This window comes from Trichoplusia ni, chromosome 23 (assembly GCF_003590095.1).
Source record: "Trichoplusia ni isolate ovarian cell line Hi5 chromosome 23, tn1, whole genome shotgun sequence".
NCBI classification, from domain to species: domain Eukaryota; kingdom Metazoa; phylum Arthropoda; class Insecta; order Lepidoptera; family Noctuidae; genus Trichoplusia; species Trichoplusia ni.
The window spans coordinates 3,798,654-3,815,099 of NC_039500.1; the positions used below are offsets into that span (position 1 = coordinate 3,798,654).

The 16,446-nt window shown below is 38.8% G+C and overlaps 4 protein-coding genes across 4 annotated transcripts; 2 read left to right on the forward strand and 2 right to left on the reverse strand.

Annotated features, from left to right (window-relative positions):
- Positions 1 to 57: 57 nt before the first annotated feature.
- On the reverse strand, positions 58 to 6,858 carry LOC113504954 (radial spoke head protein 6 homolog A). The gene is made up of 13 exons (XM_026887474.1): positions 6,646 to 6,858; positions 5,863 to 6,052; positions 5,657 to 5,782; positions 5,025 to 5,113; positions 4,685 to 4,772; positions 4,142 to 4,226; positions 3,586 to 3,719; positions 3,142 to 3,261; positions 2,527 to 2,680; positions 2,092 to 2,237; positions 1,580 to 1,794; positions 1,032 to 1,176; positions 58 to 586 (listed from the first exon to the last, which is right to left on the reverse strand). Exons 1-13 carry the CDS (start codon positions 6,774 to 6,776, stop codon positions 491 to 493), a joined length of 1,719 nt encoding a protein of 572 aa, XP_026743275.1. The 5' UTR covers positions 6,777 to 6,858; the 3' UTR covers positions 58 to 490.
- Positions 6,859 to 7,517: 659 nt separating this feature from the next.
- LOC113504956 (mitochondrial GTPase 1) lies at positions 7,518 to 10,032 on the forward strand. Its single transcript, XM_026887476.1, has 3 exons — positions 7,518 to 8,210; positions 8,663 to 8,850; positions 8,996 to 10,032. The coding sequence occupies exons 1-3, from the start codon at positions 7,598 to 7,600 to the stop codon at positions 9,197 to 9,199; spliced, it is 1,005 nt and encodes a 334-aa protein (XP_026743277.1). The 5' UTR covers positions 7,518 to 7,597; the 3' UTR covers positions 9,200 to 10,032.
- An 84-nt stretch (positions 10,033 to 10,116) lies between these two features.
- Positions 10,117 to 11,684, forward strand: LOC113504957 (uncharacterized protein DDB_G0271670-like). Its single transcript, XM_026887477.1, has one exon. It carries the CDS (start codon positions 10,837 to 10,839, stop codon positions 11,617 to 11,619), a length of 783 nt encoding a protein of 260 aa, XP_026743278.1. The 5' UTR covers positions 10,117 to 10,836; the 3' UTR covers positions 11,620 to 11,684.
- Positions 11,657 to 16,293, reverse strand: LOC113504959 (flavin reductase (NADPH)). Its single transcript, XM_026887478.1, has 4 exons — positions 16,195 to 16,293; positions 15,675 to 15,750; positions 14,300 to 14,692; positions 11,657 to 12,532 (listed from the first exon to the last, which is right to left on the reverse strand). Exons 2-4 carry the CDS (start codon positions 15,745 to 15,747, stop codon positions 12,384 to 12,386), a joined length of 615 nt encoding a protein of 204 aa, XP_026743279.1. The 5' UTR covers positions 15,748 to 15,750; positions 16,195 to 16,293; the 3' UTR covers positions 11,657 to 12,383.
- Positions 16,294 to 16,446: the final 153 nt, after the last annotated feature.

The window sequence follows — 16,446 nt, forward strand, 5'->3', positions numbered from 1 at the left end:
ATTGTTTGAAACATAATTTAATACAAATAACATAATTATTTAACTCAAATTATAATGTATTAACACTATGAAATGATGAATATAATAAAGTAAAAATAATAACAACGGTTAAGCCTCACAAGCCAGCAACCTTTATCGACAAAGATAGAGCAAAGAAAACCCCATATTTATTAAGAGCTTGTTCGTCAGGTTTTCCGTTTAAATACTATCGATACAAAGGCTTAGAGGCATTTTAAACTTTGCAGAAGACAACTTTAAGCTTGGGAACTTAGGACTTTAAAACCTTCAAATTAGTGGTACGAGAAAGTGCCGCAGTGGCGCCAGCGGTGCGGTAGACAAGTTGATAATCTATCGGATACCACCATGTCGCGCTCTAAGACTCCTAAGAAACAGTGACTTCTCGAACAATCGGCCACAAATCGGTACTTAATAAACTTCCGACATTATCACTATTATTTTAAGGTGATAAGGTCGATTATAGCATGTTCTGTTATTCGTCTTCTTCTTCCATCTCCTCGCCGTAGCCTTCTCCTTCCCCAAGCAAGTCGGGCGGCGGCACCGGCGGCAGGTGCGCGATGCGATACGCCTGGAAAAAAAACTCTTATATAACTGTTTCCTTATACCATACGATTTAAATCAAAAGCCATTGATTCAAGTTAGTCCACAAAGTAGTATTCGAACCGCTTAACCGCAAAAGAGTATAGGAAGCCTATACTCTGTGCAAGAAACTCTTGAGCAGCAACTTGTCCTTCTTACATTAAAGGATTTAGATACATAAACTTCTAAATAAACAAATATTAATCTCATGTGTCTCTCCTTCCTTGCTTATATAATGGGGCCAAAATTATGTGTCTTTATAAAAGTAACAGGCATTAACTGAGGAACACATGGAAAAGTGTTATTTTGCATGTTGAACGCCAGACTGCTATCCTAAACTTAATATTACACGAAGTATACTCATGTTATACTGAACCAGCGTGGAAACCTTATCAAAAAACATTTCCAGTTTCGCAAAATGTTAGTTTCCCTACCTCCTCATCAGCGAAAGTGGGATCAGCCATCTCCATGACCTCGGGCCCGATGGGATACTCGTCCTTCGGCCACGGCAGCTGCAGCGGCGAGAAGTTCGGCGGCTGGAACTTCAGACCCCAGCCCACGTACATGCACTCGGACTTCCTGAAAAGTTCAGTTTCATGGTAAATAAGTCTCACTTCTTGAGTTTCAAGCCCTTGAACGTTATGGAAGTAACTTGGTGTTTTTTTATTCAATAGTCATATTCCACGGCTCGAAATTCAGTAAGTAATGACCGTCGATTCAAAAATCAAATAATAAAATATTAAAACGACATAAGCAGGGTAGGTAATAAATAACAGTTAAAAGGTCTGTCGTCATTTTTTTATATGTCTAGTGTTACTAGCCTACATAATATTTCAATCAAAGAATGAAGTTTTCAAAAACTGTTTTTACCACGAAGCTGGACGCCACTCTGTGTTACGGCGGTTCTCGTCTCTACAACTGCATCATTTAGAGAGACGGGTCAATTTGGGAGGTGGTGTACGTAAGGTTTCCTGCCACTTACTTGCCGGTCGTGGCGTAGGCGACGGCACCGGGCCAGGTGTTGCTCCGGATGACGACGAGCGCGCGGTCCGGGCACAGCGTCGAGCTGACGCGGGTGCTCCACGCCGGCAGACCCTCGATCCTAGCGTCCTCAGACAGCGGCGAAAACAAACTCGGGCCTACCTCCGGCTCCACGGGAGGAGGGCCTTCGTCTTCCTCTTCTTCCAAAGCCTCGTCCTACGACGATATAGTAAATTCTACTAAGGTTTGCACCCGGCGCTAACCCATGTAAGTATAGTGATTGCGTGTGCAATATAATGTAGCTTTCTTATCTGTGTCTTGTGTCACACTAACTAAATAATGCTACAATGCTGCCATAAGAAAAGTCGCTTCTAAAACATACTAGGTATTTGACTTAGTACAACAATAATTATTTTAATTGGTCAGTCAATGACATCGAGATTAAAAAGTATCTTTGAGACATTATGAGCTAGATTCTGTTCCAAATAACATTAGGTTGACATTTTGACTAACCATTCCCGCGTTGGGGTTCCACCACAGCGTGCGTCCTTGCTTCAGTATGTGCCGGCCGTGGTGCACCCAGTACGTCAGGTTCGAGTCCAGGAGATCCTTGAGGGTGTGGCCCTGGTAGTACGGATTGGGATTGAACTCCATATCACCTGAAATAAAGTGAAACGCCCGTAACAGAAGATCTTACAATTTTGGGTCTTAGCGGCACTCGCAAATCTAGTGGTTATTTCATTAAAATATTATAAATTACTTTAAGCATTTAATTATTAAAAGTTTTAATCGAAAAAGGATCGAAAATCTATTAATTTTGCATTCAGAAATTCTGGTCTTCTTGATATTACTCCATTACATGGGTTCCAAGTTCTTCACAGTCGTCTTAATCAATCATGAATTCTATAACCTGGTAAATTATCCCTAGTAGGAGGTAAAAGTACATACCTCCGCCTTCCTCCAGGTCGAGGTCCTCCTCCTCTTCTCCAGAGCCGAAGGTGAAGAACCCCTGCGGCGAGATGGAGGTGGCGGCTGCGATGCGAGCAATCTGCGCGCGCAGGTAGTGACGCTCCGAACCGTCGAACGGAGGGAAGGTTATCACCTGTATTTGAAACATACTACTTATAAATAATTCTTTTACTTTCACGGCCAAAGTACTTTACCGATTTTGATATAATTTGGTAAGGTGATAGCTTATACTCTGAGGTAAGGCAGGCCAGTTTCGTTCCTTCGAATATAGAGGGAATGTTTTCATGAGTATTTACCACAACACTAGCTCACAGTTGTTTGGCGATTTCAGATTTGAATGTTTGGATAGGTCTCCTAATGTTTTCCTTTACAGTTTGACAGTGGTATCTCACAAGTTAAGGAAGTAAGTACAAATAACTTAGAAAAAGTCAAATTATTCTTTTGCCTGCGTTGTGATCGAATCCATTCATCGAACCCCTAGGCCGACGTCTGATTATAAAATCATAATGCCAACATTTAGGTAAGTAAATACTTAGGTATTTATTTTCCTGGTCATGTAAAACGTTGCAAATATCCGTTTTTTTTTAACATCACCTCAGTATCAAGTTCCCCGGTCATGCAACGCACGGAGAGCCGAGCGACGCGGATATGATCCGGGGTGATGTCCGGCAGGCAGACCCACTGCTCACCCGGCCTGTTGCATACCCAGTACACCTGAATAAAACAGGGTATGTTTTACATCTTTGTTAAATAGAGATTTAATAATTAGGTATAACAACATCGTGTCTTACGAAAACAGATTCAAAATAAATATTATGAGACCTGCACAAAATGCTGATGATATTTGAGTATTAAGATTCGTTGAAGGTATTATTGCTAAGCCGGATGTAGTCGTTAAAAATTAACCCTCGAAAACCTTAAATTAAGAATAAATAACCGACATCAGTAAAAGGTGACGGTAACGGGTAACGTTGAATTTGGTAATGAAATATTTGAATCCAGTAAAGTATTTGAGGATTATAAAGTTTATTAGAGGACCTTCTTGTTGATTCCAGATCCAGGTCTTTCGACGGGTATCGGTATCGGCGCCGTCCACGTGGACACCGGCTCCGGCGGCAGCTTCGGCGGCACCGGCTCCTTGGAAACAGGCACGTGAGCCTCCCCTTCACCCACTGCGTATAGTTCAACATTTCCGAGATTAGTCAATGCTTAATACACTGGCCACTGTCCTGGAAAATAGGACTCACCTAGCTCATTAGCCAGGGTTTCCAAATAATTCCGAAATAATTGTACGGAACTCTGGTAGGCCGAGGATAACAAGAATGGGACGAGGCCTACGTCCAGAAGTAGGTTTTCGCATCTTAATGATATTTCTGCCAATAAAAAACGAAAATTGAACTATTTTCTGTTCATCAGCTGTAAGCACTATGCCGCCGCCGATGAACGGTTTAAAAAGTTGCGCAACGCTGCGTGCAACTCTGTAACAATACACACTTAGGAACTGCTTTTTGATGGCGCAGAAGTACCCGTTTAAGGAGCAATCTCTACATGAAATGAAATAATATTTAAGAAATTAGCGTCGATTTAAACTTACACATTTCACCGTGCTCGTCTGGACGAACTTGTCCGGTTTCCTCCATACCCTCGCCTTCTCCTGGCATATCTTTCATTTCAAACTCCTATTTTAAATAAGTTAATATCAGTACCTATAGAAAAATAGGGAAAAAAGATCTGTTTGATGTATCAGACCGATTTAGAAAATGTATCAGTTACGTAGTTTTTCTTTTACCTCGTAAACAAATGAATGGTACACAGTGAAATGAAATATCGTGTGACGTCACTTACCAGTAAGTAAACTTTTTACTAGCATGTGATATCACACGAGATGTTACTAGCCCCCACTATATCATACATTTCATCATTTTAAAAGTGCTTTGAATCTCTCTTACTTTATGTGATAAAATAAATTATACGAATTCAATATTTTTGGAAAACTTGTCTGACAAAATTGTAAGTACTCCACTTAAATTTTTTTGTCGAATTCTTTAATTTCTCTTACATGTCTAATATAAAAATATATGAATTACAATTTTATTGTTCTATTCACAATACCAGGCTTATAGGACAAGTAACATACCCTAATCCTCCTGTCAAGTTCTTCAATTGTTAGATCCGTTTCTGCTACGTAGTAATTGGCTTTAGTCCCGAAGATTTTACCAAAAAACCTGTAGCCGAGAGCCGAGTCAATAAAGTGGTCACTAATATCATGCAGTGCAAAATTACGGGCATGAAAATTTACCTCACAAGTCACAATGAAATATAGGTATCTATATACACTTTTCTTCTATTGTTTTTTCTGTGGTACGTAATCGTGTTCTTTTATACAAATGATTATTCATTTGAAAGCAATATTTGTACACATTTTGTTTTCACAATAATATTTATTTTAGGTAAAAAGCTTCAGTGGTAATCCATACCTTACTGTAGATACCGGTTCCTTGATGCCAAGCATGATCATAGAGATGTAAACCGCATAGCATTCTCTGTCCGGTAGACCATACCCTCCCTGAGCAAAAAAAGGACAAATCTAATTGTTAAGTGACATTTAGTATGGTTTAGTAGTATTGTCCACAATTATAAGCGAAATTATATGATCCATTGTGTTCTCCTTATTCTTATAGGAATTTTAAGCCTGCCTAATTTCGTACTGTATCCAAGACGTGTTTTAAACGGTGGTTCCTTTCGAACAAGAGAACACGCTTTCCCTAATAACGACTGGTTGTACGTTTTTGTACCAATTGTTAAAAATCTATACTAATATATAAACCTGAAGAGTTTGTTTGTTTGTTTGTTTGAACGCGCTAATCTCAGGAACTACTGGTCCAAATTGAAAAATTCTTTTTGTGTTGAGTAGACAATTAATCGAGGAAGGCTTTAGGCTATAAACCATCACGCTGCGACTAATAGGAGCGAAGATACAATGGAAAATGTGAAAAAAAACAGGACGGGTATATAAATCATAACTTACATCTTCTTCTACCCACGGGAACGAAGTCGCGGGCAACAGCTAGTTTATACATATAAATATAATATATAATGTGATCACAACCTCCTTGAAGTAATAGTTGTGGTCCACGAGATCTTGTATCCTCGGCTTTTCGTTATCTTCTTCCAAATCGAGTTCCTGTTCCTCTTCGCCTATATTGTCCAATTTAGTTGCTTTGCTTTGCACCAACTAAAAAACGTAAATACTTAATTATTAAATAAAATATAAAATCGTCCGACAACGTTAGGGTTCGTGGGTGTTCGCATTACCCTGAACATTTCATCGACTCTCCTCACGACAGCTAGCTGCGGCGGCGCCAGGTATATGTCGTTCAATAGATCGAAGTTAGGGCGGAACTTCTCCTGCTTGACAGCCCACGAATACTGCTCGAAGTTGTCCACTACATCAGGGGGCTTTTGCGACAGAATCTTTTGTACTATATCCACAAGATGGTCGTAACTGTAAGGCAAATAGGTTACGGTCGGGTAAGCTGCATAAAAAGAGAGAAAGTGGAAGGGACGGTCCGCCCTGAGCCCAATTTCCCCTATCTATTGTATATCTAATAAATCATATGGGCGCCCAAGCAAATGTCTGAGGCCTATCATAATACATGTCATTCACATTTGCATGTTCAGAATTTGTTAAATTCCCATATTGACTGAAATGTCAGATTGCGCAGTATCTCAGATTTTATCATCTCCTAGATTAATTGTCTTATTAAATTCGGCTGGGTAAAAAATCGTCACTGAATAGTTTTATGGCTTTTTTATGAGAGCGCAGTTTTTGTTCGACTCCAAGACACACACCGAATTTTAATAATATAGTGTGCGGTTTAGCGTCTGTGTCTCAGAAGGCACATATAAATATGGGTCAATCCCCTCTCCGGTCGTATCCGATCGTCTTATCAGGCTACAAAAGTAAGGGAACCGAGAGAAAGAGAGCACCACTGTAGGCGCTAACGCCCTATAATAAGTTCTGCGCTGCTGGCTGGTGTCTTTCAAAACTAGTCGTCGAGGCCGAAATCTGTTGGATCATTATCAATATCAGCTTACAGTGAGTCCCCAGTAGCTGCACTCTGCTGCTTCAGAAAGTTTTTTGCTAAAACCAAATCGTTGTTAAGATCTGGCATAACATTTTCGGTCGCCGCTATTATATCCGGCTCCAATAAAAATGTTTGCGACATTTTTAAGCCTTTTTTTCATGCAATTAATTAAAATAACAATAATATTTATGTTAGAAGGGATCTATGTCAGTAAGTAACGTTGGAAAATGACGGAAATAGTTTTATTTTTATAAAACCAGTGTTACTTAATTGGTTTCACACGTAGGTTTCACATGTCAATGATTATATTTATTTCTTTGCTCTTTTGTATCTTTCACAAAATCTTATTGATGAGCATGTCTGAGTATTCTGTGGAAGTCTCAGTCTGTGTGTTGTGAGTTTGCTTCGCCTTTAGGGTGTAATCGATGAGATGAACCTGGGGTGAGTCAAGCGTGAGTTTGGGATAAAAGGAGTTATAAGTCCCCATATTGTCAACTGTCCCATCATATGATATTGCGTTTAGAGTTCTCTTATTTATGTGTCCCTAAATGGGCTTCTTCGCAAATTTACCTACGAATGCTTCGGTGTGAAAGGAAAGACGACGAATAGTTAAGCTTTTAACGACGAAAAGAATCTGCAAAACGTTGATTGCTTGTTAATCATACGGTTTACATGAAGATTAAATTCTTAATTTCAAGTACCAGCCATTTTCAAATCTCGTGTGTATGAACGCATTCAGTAGCATCAACACTGACATCAGTTTGACATTGACAATACTTCTAACAGCTTTGGCAGAATGTCAACAAATAAATAACTATTAGCATTCTTCTTGAAAGTATAATTTTTATGTAATAATAACATGATATATAATGTGTAAAAAATAGTTTTAAGTGCCCAGTGAAAACAATATTTGAGATTATTTTAATAAACATAACCTATATTTCAAAACAAACAATACCGAAATGGCTACAAAGTTCAATCCAGCCTCATACAATTTCCGCAAAAAATGCCCATTTGTCACAAAGGATCTGCTGCGATGGTTCCCGGGGCACATGAACAAAGGCATAAAGCAAATGCAACGCAAATTAAAAAGTGTTGATTGTGTCATAGAAGTTCACGACGCACGCATACCGTTCACAGGACGTAACCCGATATTTGCCAACACTCTGATAGGCAACAAGCCTCACATATTAGTTCTAAATAAGAAGGACTTGACGATACCATCGCTAATACCTCGAATCCGGGACCAGTTGAAGGCAGAGCAGAACATTCAGAACTTGGTGTTTACTAATAGTAAGGACCAGCACTGCCGCGGTCTGAAGACGCTCAAGCCTCTCATGGTGGACCTGATCAAGGCTTCTAACAGGTACAATAGGAGTGAGGAGTTGGATTACAATGTGATGATCATGGGTGTTCCAAATGTGGGCAAGTCGTCAATGATAAATATGCTGCGCTCGAAGAACATGAGTATCCGGCACGCGCTGCCGGTGGGCGCAGTGGCCGGCGTCACCCGGAGCGTCATGATGAAGATCAGGATCAATAATGATCCCCTTATATTCATGCTGGATACACCAGGTGAGAGAATGATGAGAAGAGCTACTACTATGTAATATATATACTATCTTTTAAAGAAATCTATATCTATTCTAATATACAAAGCTGAAGAGTTTGTTTGTTTGTTCGTTTGAACGCGCTAATCTCAGGAACTACTAGTCCAAATTGAAAAAATATTTTTGCGTTGAATAGACCATTCATTGAGGAAGGCCTTAGGCTATAAACCATCACGCTGGGACTAATAGGAGCGAAGATACATTGGAAAATGTGAAAAAAAACAGGGCAGGTATAAATCATAACTTATATCTTCTACCCATGGGGATGAAGTCGCGGGCAACAGCTAGTACAGAATATAAATACATAAAATATTTGCCTCTTTAATGCTATAGGGATGATACTATATATTAATATATAATATTAATATACAATATATAAGATATATACTGTATTTTTTAAAACTTGTTGATTTTCAGGTATATTAGAGCCATCTGTAACAGACGTTGAGATGGGTCTGAAGCTGGCTCTCTGTGCTTCCTTACAAGATCACCTGGTGGGCGAGGAGATCATCGCTGACTACCTGCTGTACTGGCTGAACAAGCATGCCATGTTTAAATATGTGGACTATATGGGTTTGCCTGAACCCTGTGATGATATCAATAAGGTTAGATTGTTTGTGATAGTCTTCTGGTGAAGATAGCTAAGCATTTTCAGAGGTATAGACTACAGCGAATTAGACAGAAGTCTAATACCTCCTTCTCCTTGTCCTTCTGGACAATGCTTAAATAGATTTCTATTTCATAACACAGGTACTCATCTCTGGCGCGATAAAATACAACCGCGTGCGGCGAACCCGCGACTTCGACGGCCGCATGCGGGATGTGCCCGATCTGGTCGAGATCGCCCGGACCATGATCAAAGCGTTCCGAACCGGCGAGCTGGGGAAAATACTCCTAGACATAGAACTGCTAGATGACAAATATATGAAGGAGAAGGAAAGGTCGTTGGCGTAACGGTAGTCTAACTAAGACAGATACTATACATCAACCAGTTACCTTACGCCAAGCTCCAACGCTGAAATATCTCAAATATCTCATCATCATCATCATCATCATCTCAGCCTATTGCCGTCCACTGCTGAACGTAGGCCTCCCCCAAAGAGCGCCAGCCATCCCGGTCCTGGACAGCCCGCATCCATCTGCTGCCAGCCACCTTCTTCAAATCATCGGTCCACCGTGCCGCAAATATATTGGAGTCGAAATCACAACATAATATATTATGTCGAAAACAAAAGTTAGTTTTGTTTTTTTTTAATGCGATGTAACAGTATCTTGGTAGTCTGATCTGTCTAGTTATAAATTCGTCTTGTTTCGATGTTCCACGACTAGAGAATAGCTGTAGATATTGTGGAGTCTATCATAAATCCGACTATAGAACAGGCCCGCAAAATCAAAGGGAGGTGGGATTTTATTTGAATCGTGTACAGATTGTAGTAGAACCAAATAAAAAGCCTGTTGCTAAGTCATTTTAGGTTAATTCTGTGAGCCACAGGTTAAAAACGTATTTTCTGCCTATTTAAACTTTAAAAACACAATAACTGCTGAAAAAAAAAATCGATTGTCAAATTAAGATCATCATACTGAAAATTAGAAACGACTGTTCTATTTGTCCCTTTGACCTGAGGTAGTTACAAATCAACAGTATGACTAATTGTCAACACTTTATAAAGTCAATGTAACTAGTGTTCTTACCTGTAGAAACAAATGTATGTAAATATGTAAATAAATGTAAATCTAACTAGTTTTGAATGACGGTGTACATTAATATTACAAAGTTGTTACATGAGTGTTCGTATTTTATTTATTACTGGCGTGCCTTGAGACTTGCGCATAGCGCCCCCCTCGATGATGCATGCGGCACTAGAATTTAGATAATTGTCGTGGGCGGAAGTACCACACTAAAAAATATTCGAAGTCCTACCGCATTTTAACAATTACCGAATAATAATCCTTGTGTCGCGTGGTTTATCACAAACATTCAGGTTACTTGCACAAAGGCACCCAGACTCAGAACAAGCATTCGTTAGTATACGATTGAGAGAAGAGACGATTGTCAAACAAGGTCGAACCCCGCGTCACGGTGCAGTCTTATAGTCCTAAACTTGATTTAGGTTTCAAGATCTCGAGGGGTCGAGCATCGACCACTATAAAACGCTTTATTAAAATGGTATCAAATACGGCGTAATGTTCAAACAATCGTAATCGATTGAAAGTGTTTTGTTACATAAATTACCTATTATTAATAAAACCTGCATAGGTGAAGTTTCTAATAGGACGTCACCTCGGCCCAGATGATAAACATAAAGAAAAAAATAATGTGTCAAATTGAAACTATTGTAATATAAAATAAAAAACTTAATGCACTGCACAAAATTTACGTAAACGCGTGAAAAATAATGACAATCTCGTATTGTAAGTAGGGTGAGCAAGTCTCATCCAAATAAAAATGGACCCCATACAATACATACAAACATTTGTGAGTTCTATTCAAGAATATAGATGGCTCATCGACGTAGCCAACGACTGCTACCCTATCGCTATCATGTCTAAGATTCACACAGCATGACAGACGTTGGCCAGTACTATACACGATGACAGGACCATGCTATAACAAAGCCTACCCAATTCCTGAGATGCCCGACATTTACCGACTGGACACAATAACTGAGACGTCGGCGATCGCGCTGAAGTCGGCGCGCTCGACGGCCTCGATCTCGGTGTCGGAGGACGCGAACCGCGCCGCCTCGTCCAGTACCACCACCTTCAACACGCTCAGCATGATCAGCACGCCGTGGAGCACGGAGAGCTGGTACTCGCTCACTGACTCGCTGACTGACTTCTCACAGCTGTCCGAGTCCACGTCCTTCATGTCATGGACAGACACGCTGGACTCACTGAGCACGATCAGCGTGGACCCGCGCTCGACCAGCACGACGGGCGTGCCGACGCGCACCCTGCCCTCCATCAGCCGGACCACCATCACCATCTACAGCTTTGCGTCCACTCCGTGCCACAATAGCAACCAGCTATTCGTCGCGCCTAAGAAGAGTAAATCTGAAGTGGAAACTCTGAGTTCCTGGACGCTGGAGACGTTCACCAGCACAGGCTTGATCTCCACCAACAGGCCGCAGCCCGTCAAGGCCACCTTCCCTTGGAGCGCCGCCACGCTGGCCGACGGCTCGGAATACTACCCTAGCAGCCTCGACAGCCTGGAGTCTAGGAAGGGCAGCGGAGTCTCAGTCATGTCCAAGTCCTCCAGTTACAAGATGGTGGTCCAGAACCCTGTTAACACGACTTACAATACTAGAGCCGACGACCACCCCGCGTTAGATTGTACTGTAGCCAAAGAAAATGGTATCCCTGTTTTTTGTTAAGCAATATTATTGACATTGGTGTAAAAAAAATAGCAAAAACGATTAAAAATTTATTACCAACAAAATATAGTGTTTAACATATTACACTGAGCTGTATATTGAGGTATTAGTTGTCCAGAAAAAAATCTTATTTACCCTAAAATCGAGTACAGTTTAAAATAAATTCCGTAACACCTCGCGGGCATAGGTCTATGCAAATTGAGAATTTAAATTTCTAAAAATAAATGCATTTAAAACTTATAACAATTGAAATAGAACTTAGAATATTCATTTATTAGCTTAGAAGAAAATAAGGTTACCGCTTAATTATGTGTCTCAACTGTGAACGTTACGAAATGACTGGCACCTTTACATAAAACATAACAGCTGCGAAAACAACATTTATTAAAAAGTATGCAATAAATTGTGCGAGGCGGTTCAATAATATAAATGCGAGATGTGCAGGAGCTGGCTAAACCTTTTCAAATATTAGTAACACGTGAATTCCCCAGAAGTCAACAGCTAGCTAGCAAATATTATTTGCCAATCATCCATCGTTCTAAAATAATTACGAAAAATACGTCTGGATGACGTCAATTAGAGCTATATTTAGCGGTCATTAAACTCATACCAAAACGATTATAACTTTTTTCTTTGACATCACTTGCCCTTCTGGTGACGTCACGCGTAGGTAAATAAATTAGGCACCGTTAGTTTTAACATATAATAAACATTTCCTAACACTTAGACCGATACAGACTTATATTTAATTATCCCTCTAGCCTCTACTTGTTGGCGATGCCGATGACGGATTTGTAGTACTTGGATTCGCTTAGCGAGTCTACGAGGAAGCTGCCGAGGTCCCACTTGGAGATGGAGCGTCCTGGTGATGTCGTGGGGTTCACAGTCACCACGATGTCACGGCTTGGCTCGTCTGAAACATAGATATATTAAATTTGAATGACTCGAAACTTAGTTTTAAAGACTTATGTTACAGTATTTTCGGCCCAAACTCTATACCCCATAGCTTTGAGCTTATCTTGAAATAAGATCTCAATATTTGATAGTAACTATCGTGAGAATGATTCATTATTAAATGAGGTAACGGTGTACTTGCGACCCGCCGCATCTGATCATGATTAAGGGCTCCGTTGTGTCGGAAACTAGTCGGACTACCCTGATAAATCCGCGTGAGTAAACCGTTATATCATTTAGTAAAGATCTCAATACTATGCTTCACAAGTCAACTAATATTATACAGAGATAAGGTTTATTCCTTTATAGCTTCAGAATCTATTCAAACGATTTTGAAAACTTTTACCCATAGGAAGCCACGTTATTCGTGAGATAGTTGAGCAGTAGTTAAACATATTGTCACACGTACAACAATAATAATACTTTTTTTTTAATTATGGTATTTATTCAGCAACTGGAATGTCACATAGAGAGATACTAGAAGTAGATACTCAATTTAACTTTTAATTATGTATATCGAGTAGAGCTGAGTTCTCAATAAAACTTAGCGTAAACAGACGATAGGGAGTATAATAGCCTCTTATCGCGTAACGTATTAAATAATTACATCAATTACAAAACACTTTGTTTATTACAAAGTAAACTAAATAAGTAGTATTTACTATACATATATATATGGCATGCAAAAGACTTTGAAAAATTGTCGTGTTTAAAATTGTTTTTACAAATAATTTGGACCAAAAATAGTTTTACTGCCACGGCTTTATACACTCACTTTTCTTGTTCGTTTTTTTATCATTCGTTTGTCGATTTTTGCATCTAAATTTTGAGGCACTTACCGAAAACCTAGCAGGGTGAAATTTTCGGGATAGCTTCAAACCCGATGAAAATGCAATTTACAACTATAAAAACTTCTGGGCCGATTTTGATAAATTTGAATGTGTTGTTTGAGTGTCATTTAAAAACATGGGTGTTTAGATTATTTTATTAATCTATACTAATATATAAAGCTGAAGAGTTTGTTTCTGTGTTTGTTTGAACGCGCTAATCTCAGGAACTACTGGTCCAAATTGAAAAATTATTTTTGTGTTGAATAGACCATTCATCGAGGAAGGCTTTAGGCTATAAACCATCACGCTGGGCACTTATAGGAGCTAAGATATATTATAATGGAAAGTGTGAAAAAAAACCGGGCAGGTATAAATAAATCATAACTTATACTTCTACCCACGGGGACGAAGTCGCGGGCAACAGCTAGTTTATTGATATTTTGATCACATTTATACGTAAATACGTACAAAACAAATAACCCGTTACATTTAACTACGTTATCATTTCACTGATAGTCAAGACGACAGTCAAACATTTGTGTTGACATAAATATCGCACGACGGCCACACCTAAATAAAAATGCCCGGTCATGTTCCCGACATATAGCAACATATTATACGTAGTATATAATCATCCGAAGTGACCAAAACGGCGAAGTTACGTAAAATTAGACATAGGAGAAAAAGGCGGGACTCGTTTTGCAAACAGGTGCCAACCACCAAAGCTATAAGTAATATCACTGCGGATGAAGAAGAGTGATGCCGATATTCGCCGTGATTGCGCTGTCAGGCTTCTATAACCATAATAATGTTAGTTCAAGATGTGGTGGTAGACCCTCTTTTTCCAAACTAGGACAGTGGGAAACTAATGGCTTTGAATAATACGTTGTACGTACCAGCGATATGAGGCGGGAAAACTGCGATATAATCCAGGGGACTTTCCTTCAGAGCCTCGTACATTCTCTTATGGTCTTCATTGAGGACCACGAACCTCGGGGGCACCTTTTCGGGCTCGTAGAACAGGAAAGCAGACAGACACGCGGACACGATCTTCACATTCTTAGCTCTCATTGAGTCAATGATGTTCTTGGTGCCCTCAGACATGTCTGATGCAGACTTCTCATCTAGGAGGTTCCTGGTGCCGAGAGCGATGACGACGCCGTCCACGCCCTCTAGGGCGTCTGCGACGGAGTCAGGCTCCAGGACGTTGCCAGGGAACAGCTCCACTTTATCCCTCAAGTGCTCCGGCATTTTAGCTTCATCGCGGACAAACGCTCGTACTGATAGGCCTACGAAATTTATGTTTATCGTGATTTATGTACCTATAGTTTTGAAAAATGAAGATGATGTAGTAAGTTGAAATCTCGTCTGATTCACTTTTTACCGACATGTGACGCTATTAGCCCCATATTATATAAAATGAATACATAGCTAATATTTATAAGTAAATCTCTCTGGTTGACTAATTTCATTTTTTTAGTTAATTACCCTATTAAGAAATCCCATCCTAATTCTAATTGGATTCAGGGGAAAAACATTATATGTAGAACCTAAATAAATAGCACATAAGACAGGAAAATAAATCTTCATAGTTTTGCTCTCATAGCCAATTATTTTAAGATTAATTTGATTAGAAGATCTATTGTAAAAAATAATCTATGGTGTAATGTCAATAATGATGTAAATTCGATATTGATCTAAAACATACTTTAATTGTTACACAAATTACACTTATCATAATCAAGATAATATTTTTTATCAAAATGGATGAATATGGGGAATTCTTATGAATCTCATGAGAAAATCAACATAAAAAATAATATAATTACTTGAAAAAAAAAATTGCTGTAATAATATGCTTAAGTGCCAATGCTAAAATTACAGCACAAAATTATGGCTAAAACATGTATAGTTAAAATAAATAATGTACAAGTTCAAAGTTGTAACTTTAAAATGACAATGTGAACAATTGTCTTTAAATTACTCAAATAATATCTACAATGTCAAGTCAAGTCAAGTATTACTGCAAATCATTTAAATGGCATAAGAGAAATAATATTTGAGACATGTTTACATAGCTATTCAATATAGCTAACAGCATGTTATTGCAGAGGACCCCTGACGATCTGGCCCCTGTTTATTCTGGAGCTCCCTCTTTTCCGACATGATTAATACATTTAATACTATTAAATGTTTGATTAAAGTAACTATGTATGATTACACAGGTCGCTTTTTGCATAATTTCGTTACTTTTGTACGTTTTATACGAACCTTTTTTTACGGCAGCCTCCGTGGCGCACAGGCCAGTCATTCCAGTGGAACCAAAAATTACGATTTTCTTCATTTTCTGCAATAAACGCAAATGCATGTTTAACAAGTTTAATGGACCGGAACAACGGGTCTGAACTGGTGCTTGAAACTGATCGTATCAATATTATCAACCTTATCACAAAGTACTAGATATCAAAACCGACCATTGCAACGCTTTTGTACCGACAATCGGCACATTATTCATCCCACTTGTATTTATTTTATTGTTTCTTCAATTCAATTCAATTGTTTTAACAATTCTAATAAATTGAAAATCTTTCCGCTTCCGGAATCCAATGTAATGGAAACATTTTAGTTGAAGTCATCAGGTTCAAGCACTTGTTATGAAATGATAAATTTATGTAAGAAACTTCTGTAAATAAATAAGCAATACAAAGTAATACTGTAGGCCACGTTTTAAACATATTTAGTAATATAATATAAGTATTATTTGTTTAATTAAATTATTTGATGAACATACCGGTACGTGACACAAGTCCCAAGTTGCAGATTACACTTGCGCCAGCGAGCGAGAGCCGAAGAAACTTCACTGCCTATATATACGTACTATACTCTATGCTTCACAGACTTCTTGACTTCTGTGAATTGTATTGCCAGTTAAAGGATTTTAAATTATTATGATTTAATTTTTACATCATTTTTTTATCATCATAATTATGTGTATAAATTATTTTATATTTACGCCTAAAATAAATATAACTGTAAAACAGTA

What these genes read in the sequence shown, in the direction of transcription:
- LOC113504959 (XM_026887478.1), bottom strand. Translation starts at nt 15,747, where the DNA reads ATGAAGAAAATCGTAATTTTTGGTTCCACTGGAATGACTGGCCTGTGC. An exon ending in GGAGGCTGCCGTAAAAAAAG is followed by an intron (nt 14,693 to 15,674) that starts GTTCGTATAAAA and finishes TAAATTTCGTAG; the next exon opens with GCCTATCAGTACGAGCGTTT. An exon ending in TTTCCCGCCTCATATCGCTG is followed by an intron (nt 12,533 to 14,299) that starts GTACGTACAACG and finishes TCTATGTTTCAG; the next exon opens with ACGAGCCAAGCCGTGACATC.
- LOC113504956 (XM_026887476.1), top strand. Translation starts at nt 7,598, where the DNA reads ATGGCTACAAAGTTCAATCCAGCCTCATACAATTTCCGCAAAAAATGC. An exon ending in ATTCATGCTGGATACACCAG is followed by an intron (nt 8,211 to 8,662) that starts GTGAGAGAATGA and finishes GTTGATTTTCAG; the next exon opens with GTATATTAGAGCCATCTGTA. An exon ending in CCTGTGATGATATCAATAAG is followed by an intron (nt 8,851 to 8,995) that starts GTTAGATTGTTT and finishes TTCATAACACAG; the next exon opens with GTACTCATCTCTGGCGCGAT.
- LOC113504957 (XM_026887477.1), top strand. Translation starts at nt 10,837, where the DNA reads ATGACAGGACCATGCTATAACAAAGCCTACCCAATTCCTGAGATGCCC.
- LOC113504954 (XM_026887474.1), bottom strand. Translation starts at nt 6,776, where the DNA reads ATGTCGCAAACATTTTTATTGGAGCCGGATATAATAGCGGCGACCGAA. An exon ending in AGACGAGCACGGTGAAATGT is followed by an intron (nt 3,720 to 4,141) that starts GTAAGTTTAAAT and finishes AACTATACGCAG; the next exon opens with TGGGTGAAGGGGAGGCTCAC. An exon ending in CGACCTGGAGGAAGGCGGAG is followed by an intron (nt 2,238 to 2,526) that starts GTATGTACTTTT and finishes ACTTTATTTCAG; the next exon opens with GTGATATGGAGTTCAATCCC.